At 31.0% G+C, this 14,849-nt stretch overlaps 1 protein-coding gene and 1 long non-coding RNA gene across 3 annotated transcripts in view; both read right to left on the bottom strand.

Annotated features, from left to right (window-relative positions):
* Positions 1 to 1,628, bottom strand: part of LOC129954098 (serine/threonine-protein kinase 11-interacting protein) — a 58,377-nt gene extending 56,749 nt beyond the window's left edge. Inside the window, exon 1 of one of the 2 annotated variants that reach the window (XM_056067768.1) lies at positions 1,003 to 1,628. In XM_056067768.1, the coding sequence (XP_055923743.1) occupies positions 1,003 to 1,093 (91 nt within the window). In that variant the 5' untranslated portion in view covers positions 1,094 to 1,628. The remainder of the gene's footprint in view (positions 1 to 1,002) is intronic. The other variant, XM_056067767.1, reaches the window with a different exon arrangement.
* A 6,221-nt stretch (positions 1,629 to 7,849) lies between these two features.
* On the bottom strand, positions 7,850 to 9,149 carry LOC129954071 (uncharacterized). The gene is made up of 3 exons (XR_008782635.1): positions 8,394 to 9,149; positions 8,130 to 8,333; positions 7,850 to 8,077 (listed from the first exon to the last, which is right to left on the bottom strand). It is a non-coding gene; the product is annotated as an uncharacterized LOC129954071 (long non-coding RNA).
* Positions 9,150 to 14,849: the final 5,700 nt, after the last annotated feature.

Here is a 14,849-nt window from a genome sequence, read left to right as displayed (position 1 = left end):
ATATTCCAGTATTTCGTCGATTGGTCAAACACAAATCTTGACAAGATATCAACCTCAGCAGGAACTACCCTGACTAAATACCTTCGTCACCATCCGCGAAATGCAGTAGAAAGGGTTACCCCACCTCATGAAGACGGTGGAAGAGGGCTCCTGGACGTACCGAATCTCCATTTCGCTCAGATAAATAACTTAGGAAAAATTCATTGGAAAAGTAAAAAAATCGATAATACTAGACACATGCCATATTGTTCGCAGATTTTTGAATTAGAATCGTTATATCTTTGTTAGACTTAGGTGCTCAAAGTCTAATGTACATATTATACAATCGTAAAAACGAGAAACTAAATACATAATAATAATAACTTCGAAAACTCGTTGTAGAATACCATCAATATAATCATTAAGAAATTTCATCTTTAGTAGATCGACCAAACCAATTTTTAAATGCAAAAAGAATTGAGAACTTGCCTCGTATTACGTATTTTCAACACACAAGACAAGATGGTTATTACGCGGGAAGTAAAATATATCCAAATATAAGGACATCAAAGACTATATTTGATTTATGAGATGACCATTGATTAGCCTAGTCATTAGATTAAAACGGCTTGTGTTAGCCAAAGAATTTCATTCAAAGGACTTCTTCTAAACCATTATGTTCACAGACGATACTATTTAAATATCCATATCTCGGACTACAGACAAATGGTTTGTTGAAAGTTACATATGGAATACCTTCCTAACAATATTCGACGAACAGTCAAACATAGAGGTGGATGCGATGGTGCAGTGTTTTTCATAAGCTAGAGAACTGCACAAAACTGAAGGAACAAATAGTCTGAGATCACTGAAAGACCTTTGCCAAGACGATTAGATCCTTAAAGGGTTACACTACGAAGTATTTAAACTTAAAACTTTTGTTTTGATTCAAACTGGATACGAGAACATGATACTTTTTTCATTGTAATATTGTATATGCATATATTTTCGAGACTTACTCACCTGTAAGTGTTAACTTAAATTCCGAATTAAGGACTTTATCACCATTGTTTCGTAATAAATTAGCAAGTTCCGTGATTTTCTTTGGATCCATAACTTGACCATATAACTTTCAAATTAATCTCTGTATTGCGTTGCAATTTTTTCAATATTTATAATATTTAATGAATAGTCACTTTTGCTCGAGTTCGTCGACGTCTTTGTTTTTTTTTATAGTCATCTAATCGATTAGTAAGTTATATCTCCAATCCTAGTATTTTTTAGTTGAGATTTATATTAAATTTTATTATTACCCTCTTATTTTAGTTGATCTTATTCGAAAGTCATGAAGCAAAAACAAATACACGAGTGGGGTATTATAACGATAATATTATAATTTGGCAATGTTCAGTATTATGTTCTTTTGTTTAATTTCGAAAGCAAATGTAGATATATGGAAACAATGTAGTCATGTTTACATTCCAATTAGAAGTAGAATTAATTTGATAAAACAAAATAAAAAATGTTGGCAACAAAATCCAGAGAGAAGAAACTAATAGATAGAGTAATATTCGACGATGGCTCTCTTTTACCGAAGAAGCTATTATATTGCGAACCAACTTAAAAAAATCCAACTTGTATATGACAGAAGTTCGAGAGGACGGAGACGACGAATTTTGACTTTCTCTTACCCTGGTTACAAGAGGAGATTGAGGAATCGAATTAAAATTGAATTGGGATTTCGATCCAGGTATATGTCGTCAGTGGATCGAGTAATTGAATTGATGTATAATCGAAATGACATTTGGCTTTGTATGTATATTTGAATAATCACGAAGCCGAACGCTCGGCCTGACACCTTTTAATGGACTTCCCAAACAGTTCGTTCCACATGACTTACATATGGAATTTATTGTAGTAGGGTAAAAATGAGCGAGAATTCCAATATTAAATAATAAATTTCCAGATTATTAAGAAAACAGAAGATAGACAAGAATGTTTACAAACTCAGCGAAAGTTCGAGGGAGGCAATGAAAAGACACTTTTTTATAATTTATTATTTATATTACGTAAAATGAGGTTTTTTGATTGGTTGATTGGAAATGAAGAAAATTTAAAAAATCACAACAAAAAAAATCAAATTTTTTTTGTCTATCATTAATGTGTTTTGTTTTGAACATTGACAGACTATACATGGACTGCTAGTAGTGTGAATTTTCCATACAAAATTTTAATAAAAATGGTTCCACTTCAAATTAGCTACACTAGCCCTTTCAGGCCCAGTGGCAAAAAAAGGTATGAAATATTTAGCGACATCTGTTTGTTTTTAGTTGAGATAAGCTTTTTCTGACATAGAAAGTATTGACATCTAGTATAATTTGTTGAAGACAAACGATGCCATGTTTTTTTGCTGTGAGCAGTGCTGTCGTTTTGAAAATTTCAAGAGTAGTATTTTTCAATCATTTTGGGGAGTATTTTCTTAAATAAGGAGGAGTAAAACAAAAAAACAACACATGCTTTGCCCCTGAAAAAAATTAAAAACTGAAAATAATAATGTCCAAATTTGAAGTTAATTGGACTATTGCAAAGGTTAATGTTCCGAAAACAGACAAATAGATGGATGTAATGTCGTACCAAATTTTTGCTTTCACTGCTTAAAGGCCAACATTTTAAAATAATATTGTTGAAATAAATAATTTAAATTCAATACTTTTTGTTTATTAAATAAGAAATTGACAATTTAAATTATATTTTACATCAACATACATGTTTGAATATTCATGAATAAATTAAATTCATTGTTGTAAATTCGATGTTTCATATTTTCAGTTACAAAACATTTTGACGGTGTTTCCCTTTGATTGGAAATGAAAATTATATAATCATCCATCGGAAATCACACAAAGAATTTTTGTTTGAGAAAAAAAAGTGTAATTGCGCATTTATTTTTCTCTACAACGGATGGAAATTCATTTTCCTGAACAGCTGATACTTTATGTTCAAAAGTGAAACGAATCGTTCCACTGATTTGTGTTTCAATTTCACACAATTCTAATGATAGATTTCACTTGGTAAAATTTTGTCAGTGGATTTCAATCCGGAAATTTTTGCAATGACAGAAATATTAAGGATAGCTATACACGACCTGTCAAAAAAGTTCCAATGTTTGTTTTCAATAATGAAAACCAATTCTAGCTAGCTATAACTGGCGCCTTATACAATGTTTTAATGTTTTGTTATTCTAGATTAAAGTTTTCGATGGCTCCCATTTTTCGGTGAAATTGTTTTTAAGAAGTTTCTTAGCAGTAAGTAGGGCATTCACCGTTTCTACCTTGAGTGAATTTATTTTTTTTATCTTTTATAAGTCTGAAAATTTTCTCTCTGTTGTTGCACTATTATTGGGGCGTTATATTTTTAATTTTGTTTTTTATTGTAAACCAAATAAAAATTTCTTTTCCGTTTTATTTTGGGGAGTAGTTTTCGTCCGTGGGTAGAGTAGCAGTTGAGTCTGAAAATAGTAAAATACTACTATAGTAGCAAGAACGACAGCAGTGGCTGTGAGTATTAAATGTTACACAATTTATCCGCATATCCCTCTTTGCGCTAGTGTTTTGTCCTTTAAAAGTGGAACCACCGTGAAGTTTTGGCTACTAGCAGTCCAAGTATAGTATGTCGATGGTTTTGAAAACAAACGATTGAGAAAATGCAATCGAAGCTATATTTGTTTAAAAAAAAAGTTATTGGTGTCCTTGTTAATAAACAAGAAAAAGATTTCATGTGCATCCATTTAATGCAAATCAGAAAATTGAGGGAGAATATGTTTCCTTAATGAGACTGCCATTCACCATTTACCACCGAAACAAGAATGATTTTTTAGGTTAAGTACGTGTGATTATTTTATTAGTTGCTAGTGTGTATAATGTGGCACTCAAATAAAGTTTGACAGGTAGTATCAACTACAAATTTGTTCACGACGAATAAATTTGTTTTCTTCTTGTGTGGAAATATATCTCACATTTTGAAATTCATTCGTCGTTCGTTGGTCGCGCTCATGTGAATACTGCGTTACAGTATTTTTTTGCTTTGACCTGTCATTTAAAGTATAATTGTAGTAAAATACAATCTTAAACTGGGGCTTTACTAAACACATGAGAAAATCTTGGAGGATTTGTCATTTCCTCACAAGAGACAGTACATGCGAAAACTATTTTATTTTTTTAATTAAGGTGGCACAGGCAGGGATTGAACTCAAGACCCCTTGCATTACAGTACAACGCACTTACCATCACGGTGCGGGTCATAGAGGAAATATATTATCTAGAGTCCCGACTTAATGGGTTTGCTCTCTTTCTGCCTACAAGCTACATTGGGAGGATTTTGTCCATAAGCATAAGCATGTGTTAGTTGTCCCGTGCATTTCTTATGGGACCAAGCCATTATGAATGTAGTTGTTATAGAATTTGTGCCCATATTGCTCAACCGCGGGGAAAAAAATACGAGGTGAACTCAGCCGTTCAAAAAAGAGATCCGTTGAATTCAAAAATTGAAAAATGAATGCAATATTTTACGAAAAAATAATTTTGCAACTTCCTTTCCTGTGCTAAAAATAATATTTGACTGCTTTTGGCAAACAAATTCTAGGATTTTTCTAAAATTTTTGATAAAAACAGAACAAATCATGAAGAAAGTATAGGCGCACTAGGAACTGCAATGTGAACGTGGCCCAATTTGAGTTGTTCCCAGTTTTGACAGATCAACAGCGAGGTAAGTATTTTGACAGCGAAAATTAAATCAAAACAAAACAAATCTATTCAATATTTTTTCTTATAAAACTATAATTTATGCAGATTTTTATTTTAAGAAGCATCAAAGATTGCTTTTAACCAGAAGATTCCAAGAACTTGAAATCTAGATCGGCTAAATCAGCTGAATCTATTAAGTTAGCCACATCAATGAAATCTGGATGGAAAAAGTTAGAATCATCAAGTCGTCATCCAATTCGAACTCATTTCCTCTTCGTCCTCATCATCAAGCGATAAAGTTGACGATGCTTGAAGCACCAAAGATAACAATAAGTCGGCCAGCAAAAATGCTTTATCTAACAGCGGTAAGAGTGGTGCACAGAGGCCAGGCGTGGTATTTCGCAATCAATTCATTCCACCTGCCAGACGCAAATCACGAAGTTCAAGAAAAGTTAATCACGAAGTTAAAGAACTCTGGTGTGTCCTGCTATATCAAGCCTAGATGATAACCACTAATACAGTGCTATTAACATGAGTCACGAAGACCTGAGTGATATCAGCAAAAGCATTGCACAATTTAAGAAATATGACGAGATTTTGAAGACGAAGCAGGGGATTGAGTAAAGAGGAACAGGTTAAAATCTCGAAGATGCCAAGAAGAAGGAGGAAGATGCTAAATAGATGGATTTTAAAAAAGACAACTACTATATCAAGAACAACTACATACACCACCAGAAGTAAGTTAATTTTAGATCCAAAATAAATTTTAAGGTTGTTCAACAATATGCAATATCCAAAACAAAGAACCAACCGTTCGTAAGTTCACGATAAAATTTACGAAGCTTGAAGCATAATGAGGATGTTCTAAATTTGAAGACTAAGAAGAGGAATGTTTTGAAGGGAGCACAGAGGAACAGGATAAAATCGACCTCGAAGATGTAAAAAAGGAAAATGATGAAAATTCCGATGGCTGCTCTTAGATGATTCTGTAAGTTTATTTAAAATTTGTATTTATTTATTTACTCATTTAAAGGTTGTTTCACAATATCCAAGACATCAGAATCATCAACAAACAACCAGTCTGATTTCACCTTCTGTAGAACACCACAACATATCTACGATGATTTATATCCTTATGATCCTAGATAATAGAGACTGCCAGCACTCATTATAAGAATGGGAGTGGAGTGCGTCCAACACGTGAAACCGATCAACCGTGTTCGTCCAAATCATATTGCTGCTGTTAATGCTTTGTTGCAGCTTAACTTCGAGCTTAGATGTAAGTAAGTTTACTATTACGATTTTCAAGTTGTTAATTTCTTATGTTTTGTTTTGTTCATAGTATCCGAATGCCTGGTGTGGCTTTAATTAAGCATGCATATCGATTTGGAATCGATCCGTTTAAAATGTAAATTGTCTCCTTTTTGTTGGCAATGAGGATTAGTATATGAATGGGATCCACATTAAAATTCATACTAGTTAACAGTAATTAACAATAATATTGTATTCTTTTTCTGTCATAAGGAATTATTTAAATCATTAAACATGTAGACTTTTTGACATGTTAATCATGATTATTTGTTTTCAAAATAAAGTGGAATTAATAAAAATACGTTTTTAAATTCTATTCGGCACCCAACCTTTTTTTCTACACTTCAGAATTTCAGAAAGTAATTAGCTTATAGCAAGCTTCAAACCACGATCAGAGGCTCATCATGTGCATGTGTTAATTGTTAGTAAGATAATAATACAATTAAAGCCTAACACACGCACAAAATACATAATTAACATTAAAATGAATTAATACAGAACAACAAAAGATAAAATAAGGACGTTTACGATAGTGGAGCACTGGTTCTAAACAATGATTTATAATACATTATAAGGCTTTTCGAGGCTACCTAAATTCATGAAATAGCTTTTTTCCAAAAAAAAAATGTGTGATGTTTTTCCAAAACCTACAATATCTTTAATCAATATTCCGTTTAAAATTGTTTCGTACTTTTTATTACGAATTTGTAGTCTTAGGTTAAAACATCAAGTTCCTGTAGTAAATTAAAAATACACAAAAATAATGTTGAAAAATAGTTTTGTAGCTAAAATAGAAGTTCGTAATCAGCATCAAAAATTAACTCGCAAACTATTTAAAACCATAAATTAAAACTTTAGGTAGAGTCAAATGAAGACTCATGAGTCTGTTAACCACATGAAATCGAGAAAGAATACACACAAACGTGATGAACCAAAACATCATAACTGATAGGGTGAAGCAGGAGAACCAGTTTTGGTGGCTTCAATCGGCACTTGATATTGGGTAGTCGGGATGGGGTTTTAAGCCTTGGCCGGCTTACATACTTGTTTTATGTTTAGGGTTTAGTTTTAAGTAGAATAGGCATGGTGGCACGAAAAAAAAAAAATTAAAAAAAAAAAAAAAAAAATAATAATAAAAAAAAAAAAAACATTAAAAAACATTAAAAAAAAAATAAATAAAAAAATAAAAAAAAAAAAAAAAGACAACGAAATATAAAAAACAAAACTGTTAGATAGTTAGATTTGCTGCTGTGGTTGTTCTAAGTTTTAAGTAGTTTATAGGTAGAATAGGTAGTTTAAGTTAGTTTTTAAGTTTTATTTAAGGACCTTATTTTAAGTAGTTTGTAAGTAAAAATAAATAAAAAAAAGGTTATTGATATAAGTTTTTTCAAAATTTTCTAATAAAAACAAAACAAATAAAATTTAAATTGAAGTAAGATAGATCTTAAGGCCGAAGGCATTAGTAATTAGTGTTATAGTTTAGCTTAGAGTGTCCGTATGGGACCATTAAGTTAGTTGTAAGTTATAGATAATTAGGCTAGTTTTATGAATTTTTGTCTAGCTTTAAGATAGGTTTAAGAATGAATTAATAAAAATGAATTATAAAAAAAAAACCAAAACATCAGAAGAATAAGGATTACAAATATAACGTTTTGAATGCCTCAATAAAGAAAAAAATACTTTATACAGCTTATTCGTTTTTTTTTTGTATTATTTGCCAAAAATTTAATACAACTAATAAGTTATAATTCAGCAATTTAATATTTGACTTGAGTAGATACAATTTAGGAAAACCAAAAAGAAGTGTTATTCTTGGGTACATATATTAAATATTCTTTTAATTAATCAAAAACTAAGATACATTTAAACATCTAATTTTCTGTTTTTTTTTTAATTCAAAATAAATAATAGCATTGAATTTAAAAAAAATTTTTGAAAAAAAAATCAAATTTATTTTAAAAAGATTATCAATGGATGAAATTCTAAGCATGTCGTCGAATCAAATTGTATGACTTGTTGCAATACAACTTCGTTTGGTTTGGTTGCTAAAAAATATTAATTAGTGCTTTCAAAGTTTGTGGTTTATGTAAAACTTACTTTGAAGTAGTATCGCCATCATGAACCTTCTGGTTAACGAACGCACAATGAAATGGATTAGATTATAATTGTATTATTCCCAAAAGAAGGCTCGTAAGTCGATCCATAGATTGAAAAATTGTGGCTTATTAAGTCGTTTGAAACATGCTTTAGGGAATTCTTCTATATTGGCAGTCCTTAATTTTACCAAAACTGCAGGAAATTCTAAAATAGTACATACAAAAATGATAAATTATTTTTTTAATTTCCATTCGGAAGACTAACCAATGATTTCCGACTGGATTCATTTAAGAGGTGCTTTATTATCTCAGCAGGTTGCTTCCAAATCGACATTCTGTTCGGCTACCTCATCTACGTCATCTGTGTCAGCCAGCTAAGTATATATTCTTTTCATTAAAAAGGATTTTAGTCTGAAATTTATCAAATTATATTAAATATCAAAACAATTAACAAAAATCCATTGTTTTGTTTTGCAAAATTGATTGTCATTTTTGACAGGTCACACAAATTCCATAAGTTTCTTTTTAGCCCAATCCCTCATTTTGCTATTTTTTCTCCACTCACATGTATTCAACGAACCGATAGCAAATTTGAGAGAGTTTACCTCGAATTTGAGAGAGTTCACCTCGAATAATATTTGTGTTGTTTTATGTAGGACGGGTACAGGTCGGGAATTATATTTCCTCTATGCTACGGGTACTAATTAATTAACAAACCTTAAACTATAGATCAAGAAATCACGACTTTATTAGTACTCTATGAATACGCCCATATTTCTTGTAGATTTTATTTTTTTTAATGAAAAAATGAACTGTTCGATTTTTATAAAAAAAACTACTGAATATCGAAAACAATATTTTCTACAAAATAAAAAAGTTTGAAGGCAATATTTTTTGAAAAGAAAAGTAAATTTGTACTAAGTTTTATTATTGTTTTTTTTTAGGATTTTATTTTTTGTAAAAAACTGTCAATTAGATTTTTCTCAAAATTTTACTGAATGTTGACAACAATATTTTTTAAAGAATAAAAGTAGATTTAACCAATAGTTCAAAGTTACGAAAAGATATATGAGTCGAAAATCAACTGTTCCCAACTTTTATTAATTTTTTTGTTCAGGTTTATATTTTTTGTAGAAAAATTGTCAGTACGATTTTGATAAAAAAATTTAAAAAAATATTTCTTATGAGATAAAATAAGTCTGACGCCATAATCTCAAGTTTTTGAAAAGATATTTGAGTCGAAAATCACTTTTTACCAACTTTTGTTTAAGTTTTAAATTTTCTGTAAACGAACTGTCAATTCTTTTTTCTCAAAATTTAACTAAATGTTGAAAACAGTGTTTTTTAAAAGATTAAAGTAGTTTGAAGCTCAAAACTCAAAGTTTCAAAAAGATATATGAGTCAAAATCAATTTTTCCCAACTTTTATTCATTTTCTTGGTTAGATTTTTATTTTTTGTAAAAAAAACTGCCAATGCAATTTTTCTCAAAATTTTTAAGAATGTTGAAAACAATATTTCTTATATTTAAAAATTTGTTGGAAGCCATTATCTCAATTGTTTTGAGTTTTAAGACGATGTTAATGTGATTGTATCTTCTCCTTTCTTTTTTTTTTTTTGTTTTTAACCAAATTAAAAGTCCTTAAAATTAAAAAAAAAAAAAAAACTTGAGAAATATACAGTTATTTTCCTATTTTTTTGCTTTTTTTTTCTCACTTACAAACCATTATCTGTTTTAGCTAAACTAAAAGCCCATTACCAATATTTTTCTTTTTTCCTTAATTTTTTTGTTTTGACTAAACTAAAAGTCACATTTTTTATTAAACTTATAAATACCTGTTATTGCTTGCTTTATACTATATATATATATCAAAATATACTTTAATGGTGAACATTATTTCATATGGTTCAATGTTTTCTTTTTTTTTTTCTTTGTTTTGACTAAACTAAAAGCCACATTATAAAAATAATAATTTAAAAAAAAAATAGTTTTCTTTAATATTTATATTTACACTTTCTTTTTTTTTAACTATGAAACTTATTTTGTGAAATATTCTCTCTTTTTACTCAAATTGTACTTTTTTTTTGGTTGTTTATTTAATTAGTTTTTTTTCCCGGCAGACGGCTTATATAGCCATGCTTTGTATATCTTTTATCGTGAAATATTGTACTTATAAAAAAATTGATAAAATAAAGAACTTATCTATCTATCTATCTATCTTATCTCAATTTTTTGAAAAAGATATTTGTGTCGAAAATCAATTTTTACCAACTTTTGTTAAATTTTCTTTTAAGTTTTTATTTTTTGTAAAAAAAAACTGCCAATGCAATTTTTATCAAAATTTTCCCAAATGTTGAAAACTATATTTCTTATAAGATAAAATAAGTTGAAAGCCATAATCCCAAGGTTTCGAAAAGATATTTGAGTCGAAATTCAATTTTTACCAACTCTGAGTAAACAATTTAGGTTTTTATTTTGTATAAAAAAATGTTTACCAGATGTTAAAAACGTTTTTTACGTTGCACAAAATTGTTTTTGAAGATGAAATCATTTTAAATTCGTAAGATTTTTGACATGACAATTTTTTTTCAGTTTTATGGATTTATAAAAAAACCGTAAATTGGATTTTTTTCCAAAAATATGGTGGTTTGGTATCATGTTACAATATATAATGTACAATTTAATTCAAGTCTCCTTTTTTAAATATCGTGCATATCCATGCTTTTAAAAATGATTTCGGAGTAGATTCTTTAACAAGAAGGCTGCCCATCAAGTTCTTGGATTTTCACTAAAGATAGAGCATATTCAAACGTTTGGTGAACCGAAACGGGTTTAGAAGCACTTTGAAGTGGTCAGCAAGTTATTCAACTGCCAAAACTGAAGATGACAAATTTTTATTTTTGTCAAAATGTTTTTGAGTCCTTACATGATGAGAGGATCGTTGCTACACCAGTTATATAAAGTTTCCTTTTTTTGTGAAGTTTCATACATTCCCATTCAAACCCCCATACGAAAGTGATTGATTTAATTTTTACAAAATTGTTTAAATTACATTTAGTTGCGATTAAAAAGCCACCAAAAATACTTCTTCTAGTAGCTGGAGTGAATTTGACAGAAAATTTTTTAAAATACTTAAAACATAGTGATTAAATAATAATATCAAAGTTTAAAACTAATTTTAAAAAAATCTGGAGATTAAAGCTTATTTCTTAGACGAAGTGACTGTCGATTCTGCTGACCACCGCGATTTCCCTGAAGAACTACTGGCGCTGTCATCGCATAGTTCTGACAGCAGTTGGTGCTATTTGTGTCAAGGTTTTGCAATGCGTCTTCTCCAAACGTGTTTTTGATAAACTTCAATTCTTCTTAATTGTTTAAAACAAAACCTTGTGAAAAATTATAATAAAACGAAAAGTTTTTGATATTTAATTTAATTCCTCATATTACGATATTTTTAGTAGATGCTATTTGAAGTTATTTTGTTTTTGATTAAAACTCCCAGATACTTAAATTCATGCACCACTTCAATAGCAATATTTAGTTGCCAATTCTCTTCGGGAAGCCTTCTTCTTTGACGAGTCTCAAAAATCATCACCTTAGTATTGCTAGTATTGATAGCTAACCCCCATTTCTCGCAGAATGTATTTAACCTGTTTATTTGCAGCTGTAGAGTGAAAAGGTTTTCCGCCAACAGTACTAGGTCATCAGCATAGAGTAAAACTTTTACTTGTATGTCGGCAAAAGATTTTCCTCCTGGAAGAACATCGGAAATATCATCAATAAATAAAGCGAAGAGTATTTTGCTTAAAATGCAGCCTTGTGGGACACCTGTTGTCGTTTCAAACCGAAGCAGTCGACGAGATAAGGAAGTTGAAGTATAGCTGCAAGAATTTTCGAGAGATTCTGAAGCTTGTACAACAATGCTTATCTATTCACCTTGTCAAATGCAGCTTTGAAGTCAACGAAACAAGCGTATACTTTTTTTTATCAATACATTTCTTGGCAATACTTGTTAACGCAAATATATTGTCCAGCGTTAAGTAACGCGCTCTAAAACCTGCTTGGAACATACTGAGAAGGTTTTTGTCCTCAATCCATTTGGTCAGCCGTTCGTAGAGTATTGAAGTGAAGGTCTTCCTTAATGAGCTAAGAATAGATATGCCTCTATAGTTCTCTGGCTGGTTCACATCTCCATCTCTTATACATTGCAAAAATAACTGCTTTGTTTAGATTGTTTGGAACATGAGACTCGTCATATAATAGGTTGAAGTATAGAAGAAGATAATTTTTCAATTGCTCAGTACCATTTTTGTAAAATTCTACTGGAATTCCATCGATACCAGGTGCTTTATTATTTTTCATTTTTTGTAAAGTTGATTCCAATTCACGTAACAGTATTGGAACATCCAGTTCATCGACTATAAAGTTGGGGAGAGCATAAGAGAAGGTATGGAGATTCACGTCAGCCGACAAAAGCGTTTTAAAATGAGTCGTTAGTGTCTCAGCTGCGAGAGTATTCACCGAATGTCGACAACGTCCTCCTAGCTCGCAAATAATTTCCCAGAAAACTTACAAACTACAAGTTTCTTCGCCAGACTAGTATTGTAATCTCTTCTTTTTGCTGCGCATAAAGTCTTTACTCCTTATTTACGTGAAGGTAAATACTTTTGAAGAACAATGCATTTGTGGATCGAAATAGTTTGAGATTAACAAATGATAGTTTTGCGGAGCTTCTTGCAATCATTATCAAACCATAAGTTTTTAGGAGTAAAAGAGTTAGAATTGTTGTTGCTAATGGCAAATGGCGCTGAGATATGAATTTCACTTGTTATTCTATCATCTAAATGTTCTACTCCGGTTGTGGCATGGGGAGGGAGGGAGCTAAAGTTACGATCCAGGAGAAATTTATAAACGGTAGCACTGTTTTCTTTCCACCTTAACTTTTGGAAATTATTTGGGATGCTTTGGCTAGCTAAATCAAAGAATTTAACGTTGACTTCTATTGGAAGGTGTGCAGAGAAGTTCGCTATGCCGACTTTGAAGTTTGGAAGGTGTGCAGAGAAGTTCGCTATGCCGACTTTGAAGTTTGGGGTTGTATTTAGCCACCCAGTTGATAATGCGCAAATATGGATCACTGACTGTCCTTGCCCCCTGATAAACTCTCCATATTCGTCGCCTGTAATCGCACAATTCAGTACAAATAGTTCAAAGTTTTTAAAGAATTCGGTAAGAAGTCGTCCGCTCCCATTAAACTGTTCATCTTTGGAGTTTCTAGCAACATTTAGTAAGTTTAGCGCCAGTAATTCATAATTTGAAGGATTCTGATATCTCCCAATACGTGCGTTTAGATCTCCAATGATCATGATGTTCTCCAGATTATTGTTATTCACGTAATCAATTAAGCAATCGAAGTCACTCTGCCAGTTATTATAGTTCAAGTACACCGGAATTACTGAGTATTTTAAGTTATCATTAAAAATTATTCTATTTTCTAAACAAATACAAAAAATTTGCTCTTTATAGTTTTTTTGACACCACATAAAATTCCTCCACTAGCTCTACCGTGGACGTTTGTTCTAGTTGCAGGCGAACCCATTATTTTGAAATTTTTGAAATATTTTATGCAATCATTTTCGTGTATTTCCTCTAAAAAAGTTTCTAATAAAATTATAACATCAAAATCTTGAATAAAGTTAAAGAAATCAGGTTGTGCAAGCTTACTTCCAAGACCTGTAATATTATACGATAAAATTTGTATAGTTTGTAAATTATTGTTAGTTTTAATCATAGATTTCCTCTATGGTTTTAATATTGTGTCAGGCGACAGATTCTTCCTATTGCGAACAACCCTTAAGACTTGTGATGTTGACTCACAGGTGGCGCTAACATCCGTTGAGAGGAAGGTGGTGAGATCGAAATTGGTGCAAATTTCACTTCCTCGCCGCAGTCAAAAAATTCAGACGATCGTCACCAAACATCTGCTTGATAAATGTCAACTCCGTAGAACTTTTGACATTAAGTCCACGTGAATATTTGTAAACAAATGTGTTGCTATTAATTTGCATTTTGTCGCCTTTGACAATAATTTTCACGTTCGGATTAATTTCGAGAAGTTTGCTCCGGAATTGCAATAGTTTTTGGCTCTTTTTTCTATATAAAAATAATTGCTCCCGAAAGATACTGATGCCCGAGTTTTTAAGATGGTGCGCCGCGGTTATAAACTTGTCTACGATTTCTGCCGAAAGAAGCTCGAGAACAAAAGTTCACCGTTGTGCCTTGTTGTTGTGAATTTCACGGGACTTTTTAATGTGAAAACTATCACTTTCCTGTAGCTTAAGAAGCCCCTTGCCACTTTGTATAGCGAATTGAGTTGCATTGGTTTCTGCGTTTATGGGAAGTTGTACAACAATGGAGCATTCGTTGGCCTTACGTGATAAGAATTCAAGTTGATTTTCCAGAAGCTCGCATCTTTCCGACATCACATGAAGTTGATTGTTAAGTTGCAAGTTTTCTTCTTTTAGAGAATTTATTTCGCTGTAAAGTCTCGTTAGATCATCCCTTGTAGCAAGATCTTTCAGTTTTTCGGCAAAGATATTCTATTTCTATTCTATTCGAAAGTTATTTCCGATTCTTTTTCAAACTGAGACTCTTGTTGAAAGAAGAATTGAATGACGGTAATACCAAAGAAATAACTACAAAATTTCCTATTTTAAAACAAGTGT

The sequence above is a fragment of the Eupeodes corollae genome, chromosome 1, assembly GCF_945859685.1.
Source record: "Eupeodes corollae chromosome 1, idEupCoro1.1, whole genome shotgun sequence".
Lineage (NCBI taxonomy): Eukaryota > Metazoa > Arthropoda > Insecta > Diptera > Syrphidae > Eupeodes > Eupeodes corollae.
This window is presented reverse-complemented; position numbering and strand designations above follow the sequence as displayed.